Source organism: Meriones unguiculatus, chromosome 21, assembly GCF_030254825.1.
Source record: "Meriones unguiculatus strain TT.TT164.6M chromosome 21, Bangor_MerUng_6.1, whole genome shotgun sequence".
In the NCBI taxonomy this organism is placed as follows: domain Eukaryota; kingdom Metazoa; phylum Chordata; class Mammalia; order Rodentia; family Muridae; genus Meriones; species Meriones unguiculatus.
Window position 1 is genome coordinate 16,493,392 of NC_083368.1, and position 16,412 is coordinate 16,509,803.

The 16,412-nt window shown below is 42.2% G+C and overlaps 1 protein-coding gene across 1 annotated transcript in view; it reads left to right on the plus strand.

Moving 5' to 3' along the window:
• The window catches only part of Rheb (Ras homolog, mTORC1 binding), a 43,849-nt gene extending 29,730 nt beyond the window's left edge, over window positions 1-14,119 (plus strand). Inside the window, exons 4-8 of the mRNA XM_021663458.2 lie at window positions 2,614-2,696; window positions 8,900-8,956; window positions 9,053-9,100; window positions 9,679-9,760; window positions 13,613-14,119. Of these exons, the coding sequence (XP_021519133.1) occupies window positions 2,614-2,696; window positions 8,900-8,956; window positions 9,053-9,100; window positions 9,679-9,760; window positions 13,613-13,705 (363 nt within the window). The 3' untranslated portion in view covers window positions 13,706-14,119. The remainder of the gene's footprint in view (window positions 1-2,613; window positions 2,697-8,899; window positions 8,957-9,052; window positions 9,101-9,678; window positions 9,761-13,612) is intronic.
• Window positions 14,120-16,412: the final 2,293 nt, after the last annotated feature.

Sequence of the window (16,412 nt, forward strand, 5' to 3'; positions counted from 1 at the left end):
CTAAATGTGCCTACGGTACACATAATTGTCCTATACTTTCATATCACTAGACTATATAGTCTTCTTAAGCCTCTAGCACTATTACAAACAGTGTAATGCGCTGTGCTGCAATGCTAAGATCCCACTGCAATAGTGACATTAACAGGCAGTGGGAATTTTACAGCTCAGTTAAATTTCATGAGACTGCCATTGCTGTAGGGTTCATTGTTGACTAGAACATCATTATAATACATTATATACACTACATGACCATCATGGTGGCTTAGTTGCCTAACTGAAGAAAATGATGCATGTGGTTAATATAACTTGCTAAGTTTGCATGAAACATTTTGGTTTTGCCGGGAGTGGTGTCCCATTCCTGTAATCCCAGCACTCAGGGAGGCATAGGCCGCTGGATCTCTGTGTGTGAGTTTGAGGCAGCCTGGTCTATAGAGCAAGTACAGGACAGCCAAGGTACACATAGAAACCTTGTCTCCAAAACAAAAAAACAAACAAACAAAAAATCCATTTAGTTTGACCTAATTTTAAGGCGAGGTGTTTGAATAAACCTAAATTATCCGCCATGCCTGGCACAGGCCTATACTTCAGACCTTAAAGAAGAGAAAGTTGAAAGATCCAGAGTTCAGATGAATCCTTTGCTACATAGAGATTTCAGGCCATCCTGGGCTACATTAAAACTTCAAAAAAAAAAAGTATGGGAGCTTTAGAAGAATGTATTTATATTTAAAAGCTATAGAGTAGATACATTTGACAGTTTTATAATATAACCATTTTTATCATTAAAAGTTGTACTTTGCCAGGCTGTGGTGGCACACACTTTTAATCCCAGCACTCAGGAGGCAGCAGCAATTGGATTTCCATGAGTTTGAGGACAGCCAAGGCTATACAGAGAAACCCTGTTTCAAAAAAAAAATTCTCTATATATTTTTGTTTGTTTTTCAAGACAGGGTTTCTCTGTGTAGCCTTGGCTGTCCTAGACTAGCTTTGTAGACCAGGCTGGCCTCAAACTCAGAGATCCACCTTTCTCTGCCTTCTGTCATTTTGGGATTACAGGTGTGAGCCACCACGCCTGGCATTGCTTTAAATATTTATAGTTAAAAATGAAATTTAAAAAAAAAAAAATGAAATTTTACCAAAATAAATAATAAAACTTAAGGCACAGCGCAGTGAGTATGCAGGTACAGTATTTTCCTCTCTTTATCCAAAAAAAAAGAGATAGATCTCCATCATGGAGGTTATCCTATAAACACAGCCCCTGGCGGCCACAGGCGGCGATTGGCTCTGTCAGAACTATTGGCCTATTACGTTGTCAGTATTGCTTCCATGCAGTGCTGCAGTGGAAGTCCTAGTTTACCATTGTAGTTGATGACTAGCATGCATGGAAGGAAATCCTGTGTCGGTGTGGGGGTACAGTAGGCGAGCACACATGTAAAGACCAAGGGTTAATGTCGTGTGCCCTTGGGTTTCTCTTTTTTTTTTTAATTACAGTTTATTCACTTTGTATACCAGCTTATCCCCTCCCAACCTTGCCCTTCCTCCCTCTTCTCCCATGCCCTACCCCCAAGTCCACTGATAGGAGAGGTCCTGTTCCTCTTCCATCTGATCCTAGTCTGTCAGGTCTCATCTGCACTGGCTGAATTGTCTTCTTCTGTGGCCTGGTAAGGCTGCTCCCCCCTCAGGGGGAGATGATCAAAGAGCAGGCCAATCAGATTATGTCAGAGGCAATCCCTCTTCCCCAGTCACTGAGTTCATGTCAGAGACAGTCCCTGTTCCACTTACTAGGGAACCCACTTGGACACTGAGCTGCCATGGGCTACATCTGAGCAGGGGTTGGCTTTGTCTTTTTTGATGACATCTCTTACTAAACCTCCAACCCAAGCATTTGGCTTGCCTGTGTCCACACACAGGCCAATACTGGGTTTACAAGATGTATTCTTCCATACTGGGTTTTATGTAGGTGCTCGATCTCAACTGGGTTCTTGATGCTCTACAAGGCAGGCACTTTACAGCCAAGCCATTTTTAACTTTAAATCTTTGATTCCTGTATAGAACACATTTTTGCTGAAGTACATATTAAGAGATCATACTGAATCCCAAAAAGGCTTTGTAATTGTGTTACTTTTTATCCATTTTTTTGTGTTACTTTTTATCCGTGCTGATTTGAAGGGCACTGTTGTGTACCTAATTCCCATGCATAATTGTGTCTTTTTACATTTTTTTCTAGTCAATACATTCATGAGCCAGTGTGAGTTAGCTAAGTACTGTAGCTTTATGGGCTCATTCACATGCCTGCAGGCTTGTTCCTTTCTCAGAAATATCCATCTTTATTAGTCTGTTCAAATGCGAACTTAGCATTAATCATTGACTGTCCCATGATCATGCATATTTTTCTTTAAGACCATGATACAAGTCTTTTGGAAATGTTAATATTTTCGTCATAAATTAAACACTTCCCCCTCCTCTTTTTCCCAGGCAGGGTCTTACAGCTCTATCTGGCATAGAACTTATTTTCTTTGATTTAATCTCTTAAAGTAATACATTAAAAACTTGGGGTAAAGATCGTTTGCTCTGCTCTGTGAAGAGTACTCAAATGTAATTAATTTTTTTCCACAGGATGAATATTCCATTTTTCCTCAGACATACTCCATAGATATTAATGGTTATATTCTTGTGTATTCTGTTACATCAATCAAAAGGTAAGACTCTAGCTGCTTGCTTGAGTTTATTTACTATACATAGATAGACCCTTTTAAAAAGATTGTGATAGAATTAATAGTAACAGTTAGAATTGGTTATTACACTAAATGATTGTAGTGATTTTCTTGTGAAACAATCAGGTTATTTACAGGAAGTAGAGTCCTCAGTAAATTCCATTACACTGATAGGATAAAATCTGTTTTTTTGAGACTGCCTAGGTGGTAACTGAATGTGATCCCAGCTTTCCTGCTATTTGAAAGGGAAATAGTGAATTGGTTTATGTTTTCTGTGTTTTGCTATATTTATATGGAATTGACTTACCAGTACAATTTAGGGACTTGAGTTTGTTTGAATGTTTCGTTCTGTGGATTTATGAATCGAATCGAGACCTTTGAATGATGGAGTTTTACTGACTGAAAAAATGCAGCCACTGTTTTGTTAGTGAGAATTGATTTTGGTTCCTTTAGCTACACATTTGTTACTGGGGATTGCATCCATTGTAGCATAAAGGTTTGTTGGAGGAGACAAAACAGATGTGGCTGAATATGCAAAGAGAACTCATAACAATGGAAATAGTTTGTCTTTGAAGACTTTATGGAAATACCAGTGTTGGTAGATACCTTCTTGGTGTGTAAAATGTCAATTTCTCATACTGTCTGCCTTTTTGGTGATGTATTGCTGATGCTGGGGAGATGGCTCTGTTGATAACTATTTTTAACTGCCCAAGTGTGAAGACTTGGATTCACAGCATCCATGTAAAAGCCAGGCATGGTGGCCTGTGCCTGTCATCTCTGCACTGGGGATTTAGAGGCAGGAGGATTCCTAGGGCTTGGTAGCCAGCCAGTCTAGCCAATCAGCGAGCTCTAGGTTCAGTAACCCTGTCTCAAAAAAAATCAGTTAGAGAGTGATTAAGGAAGGCATCTGAGGTCAACCATACTGCATACACACCCATGTACACAATAAAGAAAAAATTTAAAATAACCCATCACTAACTGTTACCATAAGTAACCCTTCTTAGATGCTTTGTTTCTCACCTTCTGTAGAAAGAAATTAAAGGACCAGCTGGTGAAGTAACTTGTCCAAGGTTGCTTAGGCTATACATGACACTGACTCATGCCTGAGTCTTCCACTCCACAGTCAAGGCCAGCTGTACAGTAAACTTGACTGCAGTGATAGAATTGTTCCATATCCTTGCTGAAGGTAGCTACTAAAATCAGCTCAAGGGGTTAGAGATTTAGCTCAGTGGTACAGTGCTTGCTAGGCCCTGGGTTCGGTCCTCCGAGCTAGGGAAAAAAAAAAAGACAAAATAAAATCAGCTCAAATGAACAGAATTGAAAGTTCAGTTTCTTAGTTAATGTACAGTTCGTGTGCTCAGTTGGCCTCCTGTGGCTGGTAGTTTTCTTATTGTGCAATGTCTAGGGTCTTAACTACTGCACACTATTGCCAACAGAAATTATAGTTTTCTCCTCCATGTGTGTGTCTACATTTTTCTCCATGGCAGGAGCTCATACCTTCAAGTATTGATGTATATCTGGAAACTGGCAGCTCTGTGAGCAGACCCTTTGCAGCTGGTTACTGCTTATACCTGAGTTAAAACGAACCTAGCCAGCTCTGTATTCCTGGGAAAAACAGTTGGAGAAATGTAGAAATAACTCTGGGGACATCCAAGAAGCTATAATAAACACTGCATTAATCCGTATTTTTTTTTCTTTCACTAAGCCATTAACTTTTTTTTTTTTTTCATTCTGTGCTTACTAATTTGGGACCTGATTTTTTTTTTCTTTTTTTTGAGACAGGCTTTCACTGTGTAGCTATGATAATATAGTATTGAAACTCACTCTGTAGACCAATCTAGCCTTAGACTCACAGGGATCCACCTTCCTCTGCTCCTCTGCTTCATGAGTGCTGGGATTAAAGCTGTGCCACCATGCCCAGCTGATCTTTTCCATTTTTAAGAACATCCTAAATAGTTATGGATTTAGTACTCATTTTATAGTGATTACAAAGATTTTGGTTATGTGGTTTTAGAATAACTTATTCAGAGCCCTCATCTGTTCAGTAGTAGATTTGTTTATTTGACAAATGGTCTCACTATATAGCCCTGGCTGGCTTAAAACTTGTATTGTAGACTAGGCTGGCCTCAAATTCACCTGCCTCTGCCTCCCAACAACTGGTCTTAAAGGTGAACACCACTATCCCCTGAATGACAGGGTTTATTTGGTTCATCCCTTGGCAGAAGGGGCTGTGGCAGGTGGTCACATCGTATTCAGAATCGGAGAACAGTGAATGCTGGTTCTCAGCTGGCGTGTTCCTTTTTATGGAATCAGGACCTAAACTAAGGATCTGCTGCTGCTGCCCAGTATTAGGTGTGAGTGTGAACTAATTCGCCTTGAACTAATTTTAAAAATAAGGAAACTTGGCTGGCAAGGTGACTTAGTAGGTAAAAGTACTCACTGCACAAGCTTCAGGGACCTGAGTTCTATCCCATGAGCTTATGGTCATGGTAGAAGAGAAACAACTCCTAAAAATCATGCTTTGACCTCCACACATACACAGTGGTGCACACAGACAGTTTCATTTTTTAAAATTCAGAAACTTGTTCTCCAAAGATCTTAAAGATTTGAGAAAACCATAGCTCCGTGCACAGCCGACCAAAAGCTGCCACGTGTGAGCAGGGCCGGTGGCTCAGACCGTGTCTCCCTCAGTGCACTGGAATATGTGCTGATAGTTCTGTTGTTTTGGTTTGGTTTGAGATGGGCTTTCAAGTAGCCTAGACTAACTTCAAGTTCACTCTGTCGCTGGGAATGCCCTGATCTTCCTGCCTCAGCCTTTCAAGTGCTGGGCTTATAGGCGTGTGCCACTCTGCGTAGCTTGAACTATTGCTTAGTGAGTAACCTCAATGGCTCAAATGAGAAATTAAAGAAAAAAAAAGTGTACATGTCAGAAATCTGTAAACTGAATACATACGATTTACGAATTTCCAAGAGATATATTAGTAAAATTTGTCTTTAAGAAAGCCAGTTTATTGCTCACAACTAAGTTTCTAAGCTTGAATTTTTATTTTATCTGTATGAGTGTTTTGCCTACATGCATGTCTGTGCCCCACATGTGTGCTGTGCCCTTAGAGATCAGCGAAGTGTCAGACCCCTGGGACTGGCAGGCCATTGTGAGCTGCCACAGATGCTGAGAAACCAGGCTCTCTGCAAGAACAGCAAGTGCTCTCAACTGCTGAGCCATTGCTCTTTTGTTTTTTTAAGAGACGGCCTCTCTCTCTCTCTGTATGAAGCAGTCCTCCTGACTCATCTTCCCAAATCCTGGGATTATGGGCTAGAGGCAGCTACTACGTGGGCAGATCTATCTTTCTCTCATATTGTCTGTTTACCTATCAGTCAGAACCATTATTATTATTATGTGTCGTAAAGTAGAAGTCTTACATTATTCCTTTACATCATGAAGTCCCTTTAGGATTGGTGTGTGTGTGTGTGTGTGTGTGTGTGTGTGTGTGTGTGTGTGTGTGTGTGACAGCATAAAGCAAAATGTTCTCTGTTCCTAATTCCAGAAATGGGGAATGATTATAGATCAGAAACAGAATGAAAGCTTTGGATTTTCATCTAATCCTTCTAACAGTGTAGGGCAGGCCACTTGGCAGAGCCATAGTGTGCCATCTTCAAAATTAGATCCATTGTAGATACCCTCTCTTGTCTAAAACATTGCTTAATGAGAGCTGACATGGTAACACATGTATAAACCCAGCACATGGGAGGCTGAGACAGGTAGGAAGTTTGAGGCCAGCATCTTGGGCTGCTTGAGACTTGGGTCACAAGACAAAGATTGAATTTTGAGCCTCAGGACCTGAGGTGGAGTGAGAGAACTGACTCCCAAAAGTTGTACCCTGACAACTGTACACACACACACACAAAAACAAAAAAACACAAAACTAATGCTGTTTGGTTTTTGTGTGATAGAAATGAAATTATTTGAAGACAGCAATGGTTTATTTGCTTTTAATTGAGATTCTGTCCTGAAACATAACAAACAACTTGAAAATGTGGAAGCTTGAAACACTTTAGAGATCTTAGTTTTCTGGCTCAGGAATATGGGTGTAGCATAGCTAGGTCTTCTGTTTCAGGCCTGTCAGGAGGGTTGGTTAGGAAAGGGTGTTTCCAGGATTGTCAATGTAGGCTTTACTGGATGCTGTTCTTACTTTTCTGGCTGGAAACCATTCCCATTTTTCTACTAAATGACCCACCTTGTCAGGACTTATACACAAAATAAATCAATCTGCAGCAAGATGGAAATAAGGATTGTTAGATCCTAACCTCATGGCATTCAATACTATTGGCATATTCAGCTTACTGTTTTTTTAACATTTTATTTATTTATTTTACAGTATTATACCTTCATGTACTCCTGCAGACCAGAAGGGGGCACAAGATCTCATTATAGATGGTTATGAGCCACCTTCTGGTTGCTGGGAATTGAACTCAGGACCTTTGAGAAGAAGAGCCAGTGCTCTTAACCTCCGAGCCATCTCTCTATTCCTCAGCTCATTGTTAAGCAATCACAAGAGTCAACTGTCACCATGAGAAAACAGAAGGTGCAATTACTAGAGAGGTTCCCACTGGCTCTCACCCAGTCCCAGCCTTTCAGATATTTCTCATGTGACTGGCTACTGTAATTCTTTCAGTGTAGGCAAATGCACTTTGGATCCAAAGTGCAGCTTATAAAAATAGAGGTGCCCTTATTGGTGAGCTTCAGCGGGGTATAATGTAGCTTGTCTTTTCTACTTTGTGGGTTCTTCTTTTTCCCACTTTTTATTTTCCGCTATCCCACTCCCATTTTACCCTTTATCATTAGATAAGAGAGAAAGAATAGAGGGGAGAGAGAGAGATCCCTGAATCTAATTTTTTTTCCTTTATGTTTCTTCTTTGAGCACAACTACTAACAAGCTGCAAACAACCTCCCTGAATGACCAACAACCCCACCTACAGGGCCCTAGCTTATATAACTTACCCCTGTAAAGTTGACAGAATTCTATAGTCACACCATCGCAGAAACTATCTGCAGTTGGCAAAATCATGCCTCTGCTAGAGCACGAGCAAATCATAGTCAGCTGCTGCAGGCACTCTGAGGCAGCCCCATATCCGCACACCTGGGATTAAAATGAAAGCATATTCTTATAATTTTTTTGTGTGTGTGTGTTTTTAAGAAATCAGAATTCTCAGTATAATAAAATTTAATTTAATTTTTTTGTTTGTTTGATTGTTTTGAGACAGGGTTCTCTGTAGCAGTGGCTGTCCTGGAACTCAGAGTAGACCCAGGCTTGCCTTGAACTCAGAGAGCCACCCATCTCTGCCTCCTGAGTACTGGGATTAAGGTGGTGCACCACCACTGCTTAATTTTTTATTATTAACAGTGTATGTGATGTGTTCAGCAGTTTTTGTTCAAAGCTTGGGCCTTTTTGAGTTTCTTATGTCTGCCCTGACGTTGGTACTCTGATACCATTGCAAAGAAGGGTGTTAGAGCTATGGAAGTTTGTGGGTTTAGGTAAAAGTCTAGGAAGTGCTATTAAGGATAAAGAAGGAGGATGGAGAATTGCCCAACACCTACATGGCAGTCCATATCATCTTATAACTTCAATTCCTGGGGCTCCATTGCTCTAGACTATGCAGGTACCCACAGACAAACATACATATATACATAACAGAAAAGTCAATCTGAAGCCTGTGGTAGTGGCACACACCTTTAATCCCAGCACTCCGGGAAGCAGAGGCAGGCAGATCTCTGTGAGTTCAAAGGTCAGCCTGGTCTACAAAGCGAGTCCAAGACAGCCAAGGCTACACAGAAACCCTGTCTCAAAAAAAAGGAGAGAGAGAGAGGAAGAAGGAACAGGGCTGATCACTATGGAAAACCACCTCAAAAAAAAAAAAAGTCTCCAGATTTCCATTTAAACATTTTGTTCTTCAGTAGATGTAGTTTGAGGGTAAAGTAGATGTTCTTGTGGTTTGTCAGCCCAGTGCTAGACTTAGACGGCATGAACCTGCCTCACTTTGAGTAGTCTCACTAAGCATGCTGAGTGTCATATGTGAAGAGAGTTGGTAACCCCTTCTTCTGAATCTGTGTTGTATTTTTCCTACTATAAATGTAAGTTTTAAACTTCTCCATTAAAGTGACACCTCTTTCTATGCTTTTTGTCTTGTAGTTTTGAAGTAATTAAAGTTATTCACGGCAAGTTGTTGGATATGGTGGGGAAAGTGCAGTAAGTAGCGCTGTGTCTCTCTCTAGAAATGTATATCAGCACCTCCTAAGCTGGAAAGGCTGGGTCAACTTAACCTCTTGTGTTTTCTCCTAATAGGATACCCATTATGTTGGTTGGAAATAAGAAAGACCTGCATATGGAAAGGTATGTAGCTCTTAAATCCAAGGACATTATAGTCACCAAAATGCCATTTTAAATTCTGTTCTCATGACAAAAGTATTCCCATTGTGAATAGCATAAGCAGTATACAGTGTAAATGTCACCCTTATTTACAACAAGGAGTAAACTGGGAAATTCTCTTGGGGTTGAGACAGGTACTCAGTTTTCACACAGTACCTTTGTGTGCTAGTTGTGATCCAGTGATGAGCAGGGCCAGCGACACCAAGTCCAAGGAGCCCAGTGGCAGAGCATTGGGAGGAGGTAAGAGTAGCCTGGGCTGGTTGATGCTCAAGTGAAGTGGGATTTTCCCAGGTCAGTACTACAGTAATGAAAAGTCACTTTCCTTAACCTGCTGGAGTTTGTTGGCACATAGATGACCCTCGAGACTTGTCCTTTCTGTTCCTAGCCTGGGCAGAACTAAGTCCTCCTGTATGGCTTCCTGATTACGAATATCGCATTATTCTGCTGATAGGAAAGTTGATCAGATGGGGCCTGTTTGATATATTAGTTGTAGCTTTTAAATGACAGAGAACAAAGAATCAAGAGTTTTCTTCTCCCTTTAGGGTGATCAGTTATGAAGAAGGAAAGGCTTTGGCAGAATCTTGGAATGCAGCTTTTTTGGAATCTTCTGCTAAAGAAAATCAGGTATGCAGGGTGGCGGTGGTGCACACTTTTAATCCCTAGACTGCAAAGTGAGTCCAGAACAGCTAAGCTACACAGAGAAACCCTGTCTCAAACAAAACAAAACAAAAAATGAAAAGAAAGAAAATCAGGTATATAGTTTCTAAAATTAATTTTATGTCAGGCTCATTAATTATAAGCATATATATTCCTCCAGTTGGGATTTTACTTGTCATTTTTAATCTTGCTTATTTAATTTTTAGACTTCTGTCATTTATAATACCAACCTCGGAGTGTTTTAGAAAGATACTCATATTTTTTACATTTGAGAAATATTGTACTGTGGTGAGCCACTTGTATGTAGAGAAGGGACATACAGCTCCCGTGGCTCTGTGTCCATAGGCCAGAACAAAAATAAGGCACAGACAAGGGTGCTTAACTGTGTTAATTAACTCTCTCCCTTTTCAGTAGAAAGTAGATCAGATGCATGGCTTTTGTTTTGTTTGTTGTGTTTTTTCATAAATGATTCCTTTTATTGTAAGTAATGCACTGTCTTGGCTTTGCACTGCAAGCTCTTAGTCAAGATATGGTCAAATAACTATGGCCGGCAGGTTCTTCTGCACAATCCACAGTTCAGACACAGTTGGGTGACTAGGAACAGCAAGAGGGTGACAGTGTTCGCCTCACCCAGGCCCTTGTCGGGTTGTCGGAGGCAGATAAACCCCATGGAAAGAAGAACAAATGGTGGCATAGCATCTTTGCACAGCAAGCAGAGGACAGCCAGGAAGTCATCATTTAAAACCTTTGAGCACAGGCCATTCTAGAGGCCCACAATCTCTCATTTGGATTTTTTTAATAAGAAAAATAAGTTAATGGATTGGTTCTGAGAATGATGAGTGAGCATATCCAGTTTTTGTGGGGGAGGGGGAGGCTTTTTCTCTTTGGAGTACAAGATTTGTTGGCTTACTTTTAAGTTCATTTTAGAAAAATTTTCTATGAGGGACCCCCGCCCTTGTGGGGTATAGGGATCTCTGTGAGAGCCTGAGCCTGTGACAAGCAGAGTTCATAAAACTAGTCAGCCAACCAAGCTCTATTTCCTCTTGGCGTTGCATTGTTATTTTTAACACAATAATTAAGAGTTGTTTTAGCCAATTTTAGCCCTGGGACTCTCCCTTTAAGAAGAGTGTCATTTCTGTACTAGAGAGTTTCGCAGTACTGCTGCTGCTGCTGCTTATTCATAGCTTCAGCTTAAACTTGTTCTTTTGCCCAGACCTATGGTGTCCATGCTGCACTGGTGCCTCCATCCCCTCACTTTTCTGCCCCTTTGCTGCCTGACCTTAAGCTACAGACCTCACACTTTGGCCTCTTCTAGAGCGTGTTCAAGTCCTTAGCATGTGGCAGCCTATGCTATTCTTTCCAGTCACTCTACACAAACCTGTACTGCTTCTTTAAGCACGAGGAGGACATTTTCTTAGGTTCAAAACATCCCATTGTCCCCTTGTATCCTCTGGTGGTTCATAGTATTTAAGTTTTATCATTGTTTGATCCACTACTAAGGTGGCTTTACCATTCTGTTATAAAAAAAAAAAAAACCCAGCTGTTCTATTTTACCAATGAAGACTCAGGAGCCAGGTGCTGAGGTGAAAGCCTACTAGCTCAGAGAGACAGAGAAAGCACCCAGCTGATCTTCCTACTCGGCTCACGTCACAGAAGGAATAGGCCAAAAGCCTAAAGTTAAAAGCTTGTTAGCTCAGCCGATGGCCCAGGAAGAAGGCCTGCTAGGTCACCCAACAGCCCATGAAGAAAAAGCCTAAGAGCTAGAGAGCTAAAGTCAAGGAGCTGGAGAGCTCCTTCTTCTCCACGATGTCTTAAATACCCTTCAACTCTGGGCTGAAGAGATGGCTCAAAGGTTAAGAGCACTAGCTGCCCTTCCAAAGGTCCTAAGTTCAATTCCCAGCCATAATCACCTGTTTACAAAAAACAAAGTTCTTGGATTAAAGGTGTATGTTAGGGCTGAACCACACTAAATAAGAAACAGATTTTTATGGTTCACAATGGGATCAAATATTCTGCAACATCATTCTAAGGAAACTCCTGGCTCACAGGGGTAGCTAGTTGCATTTGTCAAGGCCAGGGAGCAAAGAGTCTGCCCAGACCATTTCTGCCCTGCTCTTCCTTTCCCATAAAGAAAGTCCTCAGCCTTAAGGTCTAATCAGGTCCACTCCTCCTGACCCCCTCCTTATTGCTTCAGCTGAATTGAAGGTCCTGTCTGCTCTCTCAGCCATTCTTTTTGATCTGAGATGAGCTCACTCAACCTTTATGCCCCCTTGTTGGATCTGTTTATTTCTATGCTCAGTGTTCAATCTGTGTGCATCAGCTCAGTTCACAGGCAGTGAAATCCACATATCAAGAGTAGAGGTTAGTCTCTGATGATGCATGCAGTTTTAATTAAGTATTTATTACTTGTCTACTCTGTTCTCAGAATTATCTATTGAACTATCCCTTTTTAGAAATGAGAAAAATTAACATCCAAAGAAGTTAGAGAACTTGAGGTCACTATAATTTATGGTCTTGGCAGTAGAGCCAATTACAGACCTATCCAGAGCACTGCCCTTTTCCTGAGCATTGCATTCTGATAAGCAGATAAGCCAAGCCGGTGACTTTCAAGAGAGATGACCTGGGACTGGCTTGCAGTTCGGTGCACAAACTGAACAGGATAGAAGCTGAGGGTGTGAGTGGTGTGGTGGAGAATGTGGTGTTCTCTTGGGAAGGCAGCTTCTGTTTTCCAGTAATAGAGCAAGTGATTAGCCATCAGCCAAGGTCAGGGAGAGAGATAAGAAGGGCCAAGGCTCGAAGCCTTCTCTGGTGAGGTAAGCTGAGGAACTGTATCTAGGTGACGTGATTGATGCAGGATCAAGGGCCCCTGCTGTGCTCCTGCTACAGGTCCAAAATGAGCAGCTGCAGCACATGGTCCCCAGGGCCAGCCAGTGTTGATGTATTGATAGACACTGCTGAGTAAGGAGGTTCAGTGCTGTGAGATCAAAAGCTGATCCAGAGAAAAGAACAAAGTGGTTAGCCAAAGGACAGGAACAATGTCAAAGTAGTCAGGGACCAGGTCTGCCAGGTTGAGCCTTGTAGACTTTGTGAGCTAGCAGGTTAGTGTTGGGACATGTAAAATAGATGTTAGAATTGACTCCTGGTAATGAGGTGTTCTTCTAAAAAACAATAGCTTTTCATTTCCATGACTATAGTGCTTGTATTTAAGAAAAAGATCTTTCTAAAGTGGCCAGAGAAGTTTGACTACAGGACTAAGATTGGGATGAGAGTCACTAGAAAAAAGAAAGTCAGGACTGGAAGGAGTAGGGTTTACTAGGAACTTGGCTAGACAGGTTTGTAATTGGTGGCATGGTGCCCAAGAGGACCAGCTCTGGGTGATGGAAGTTATACAGGCTTCTGTAGAGGCAGCCCGGGGAGACAGGGTGAGAAAGGAGTCAAGGCTGGGAGTTTGGGGATGCCAAGAGAGTGGTGGATCTGTAGGAGCAGGAAGGGCAAGAAATGCACCTCCCCTGCTGGAGGCCTCTGGTGCTATGGGGTCCTGGAGTGGTAGGGCGAGACCTTTAGGAAGGAGCCGCAAAGAGAAAATGAAGTCAGAGTTGAGCAGTAGAGCGGGACCCCACATGTTCAGAAAGCATTGTGGAAGAGTATGGGGCAGAATAGAGCGGAAGTGCTAGTTGCTGTGAGGAAGACTAGGGGTTGTGAGGCTTCTGTCTGGACCTGAATACAGGTCGGTGATTACTCTCCACAGTCCTGTTGGTCATGAGCAGCTATTAGAATCTACTGAGAACTAATCTGTCACTGTTTTTACATTCTCTCCAGACTGCTGTTGATGTTTTTAAAAGGATAATTTTGGAAGCAGAAAAGATTGATGGAGCAGCTTCACAAGGAAAGTCTTCATGCTCGGTGATGTGACAATTCTGCTGCAGAACTGAGGACACTGGGAATACAGTCCACCTGAAGAAGCAAACTGCTCGTCATCCTTGAAGACAAAACTATGCTTCTGCTTTCTTCTGTTAACCTGAAAGATGTCATTTGGGTCAGAGGTCCTCCCCTTTCAGATTATGTTAACGTCTGACTCTGTCCAAATGAGTTCACTTCCATTTTCAAATTTTAAACAATCATATTTTCAATTTATATATTGTATTTCTTAATATTATGACCAAGAATTTTATCGGCATTAATTTTTCAGTGTAGTTTGTTGTTTAAAATAATGTAATCATCAAAATGATACACATGTTACACTACTATTAACTAGGCTTCAATATATCAGTGTTTATTTCATTGTGTTAAATGTATACTTGTAAATAAAATAGCTGCAAACCTTCATCCTTTGTGCTACCTGATGTGGTTTTTAGCCCAGGAACCATGGTGGGATGGGGCATGGTGGGACACCGCCTGCTCTTCCTAGGGAATGACAAACCAGCCAGAGCTGCATTGTCTCAAACACAAACAGAAAGTCATACTCTGGGAATCTCTCTCCTGACACTCAGGAACCCAAGCAGAATAAAGCCTCCAGGGTGGGTGCCTGCTGTGATTTTGTGGCCCCTGGCCAGCAGGCTAACAGCCAAGGGCTGCACTTGTATCACCAGTGGATGCTAGGGATGAATTCGAGCAGACCAGAGATCTTAGTGGCATGGGGGCCTTTTTGTTGTGGTTCTGGGTTTCTTTATGTATGGGGGGGTGGGGGTCTACATACAGGGTTTCTCTTTGTAGCTTGGACTGTCCTAGAACTCGCTCTATATTCAAGGCTGGCCTTGAACTCAGAGATTCATCTGTCTCTGCCTCTAGAGTGCTGGGATAAAAGCTACCACTGGTTGGCCATAAAGTTTACTGATTCTTTTTTCCGTTTTGCCCCAGACACCTTCAACACGTCCCTCTTACATCTTCATGTTCTTTCCTGAGTCCAGTTATTGCCACCTATTGGAATGTTAACTTATCTTGTTGCCCTTATCTTCTGCAAGTAACTATAGCTGCGTTGAGCTCATGAGCGCAGTGCCCATGTCATGCCTAGAAGACAGCATTTCACAGCACTCCTCCCATCCTCCAGCTCTTACATTCTTTCTGCCCCCTTTTCCCATAGTTTTCCCCGAGTCTTTGCAGGGAAGGTGAGCTTGCATTGCAAATGGTGCCCCTTCCCAGATAAACTTCACAGCCATTTCTAATACCAAGCAAATGCTACAGCTGACATGCAATCCGTGTCCTTGTAGGGTGGTGACCAGGTGTGGGCACCGCCCACGAGTGAGAGCTGTTGGATTCCCTCCTTCCATTTACCCCTGTGGCCAATAAATACTGCTACCACTCAGATGTCTTGCAGGGACTAAGGTGGGCGACTCAGTTGGTAAAGCTGTGCAAACATGAGGACCCAAGATTTAAGATTCCCAGTTTAAAGAAAAGCCCTGTATTGGGGAGGCAGAGACACAAGGCTTCCTGGACCTTGCAGACAAGGTCTAGAGAAATAGGGGAGCCCTAGATACTGTGTCAAAAGAGGTAATGTTTGGTGCCATATGAAAGTAATCTTAGATGCACGGAGCTACAGGAAACATGTAAAACTAGGTTTATGTTTCACAGCTCAAGATGAAAATTCAAATTACAAGTAAAATCGCATTATGAGGTAAGATTTACATGGAGTTTTGCTAAAGCAGCCATCTGCTATGCCCTCCCTGGTCTGACGGCTCTTCCTACAAAGGCAACCCCCTCCATAGGCTTTCCTTAAACATGCTTGTAGCCTCATAGCCCCAGACACCATCCCTGTGTCCTGCCGTCTTTCTGGTCACATTCCACACACTTGGCTGCTGTGTTTGAGTCTTGGTCCATGTGTCCTCCAGTGACTTCTTGCCCCACTAGTCTTGGCTGAGAGGTTAAGCCTCTCACTGGGCCTTTCGTGCTGTTACCCTTTGCCTTGATTTTACTCAGCTTTAACTCATACCTGTGAGGCAGAAGGATCTCTGTTGGAGGAAGCAGAGGGAGAAGAAAAGAATTTTTAAAGGCAAACAAACTCTTATGCCTGATGAGTTTCTTATACCCACCCTCATCCCTGGGCTCCAGGTTTATCTACATGGATTTTCTCATAGGCATTTCTAGTGTGGTTTTTTGTTTGTTTGTTTGTTTTCCTTTTTTTGTTTCTTGTTATGCTGCCCAGGCTGGTCTCAAACTCAGTCATTGTACCAGTCTTCCAAGTGTTGGTAGAGCAGGTGTGTTTTACCATACAGCAATCCGATGTATTATTACTGATTTTTCTGAAAAATGTGGTAGCCTCTAAGGTTTCAGGAAGTGATGCCATTATCCACGGGTGCTTGACTAGCACCCTTTCTGGCCTCTATCTGCAGCTCACCCATCCAGCCCACCATAGTACTGGCCCACCTGTATTCTCCCTTCTCCATCTCATTCCATCCAGATCTTCATTTGCACACCCTCCAGCTTAAAACACTTGAGCCAGCACTGTCGTGAATAAAACACACTTCCTCCATCGATTAGCTTCGGCGGTTCTGCCTAACCCAAACTAAGCACCACCAGGGCCAAGTAGGTTTGCTGACGCTTCCACAGCTCTAAGCTCACCCGTCACTGCTGCGGTCTGTTAGAACCAGGAGAGTCGCCCTTCCTTCCCTCTGTCTTCATCTCT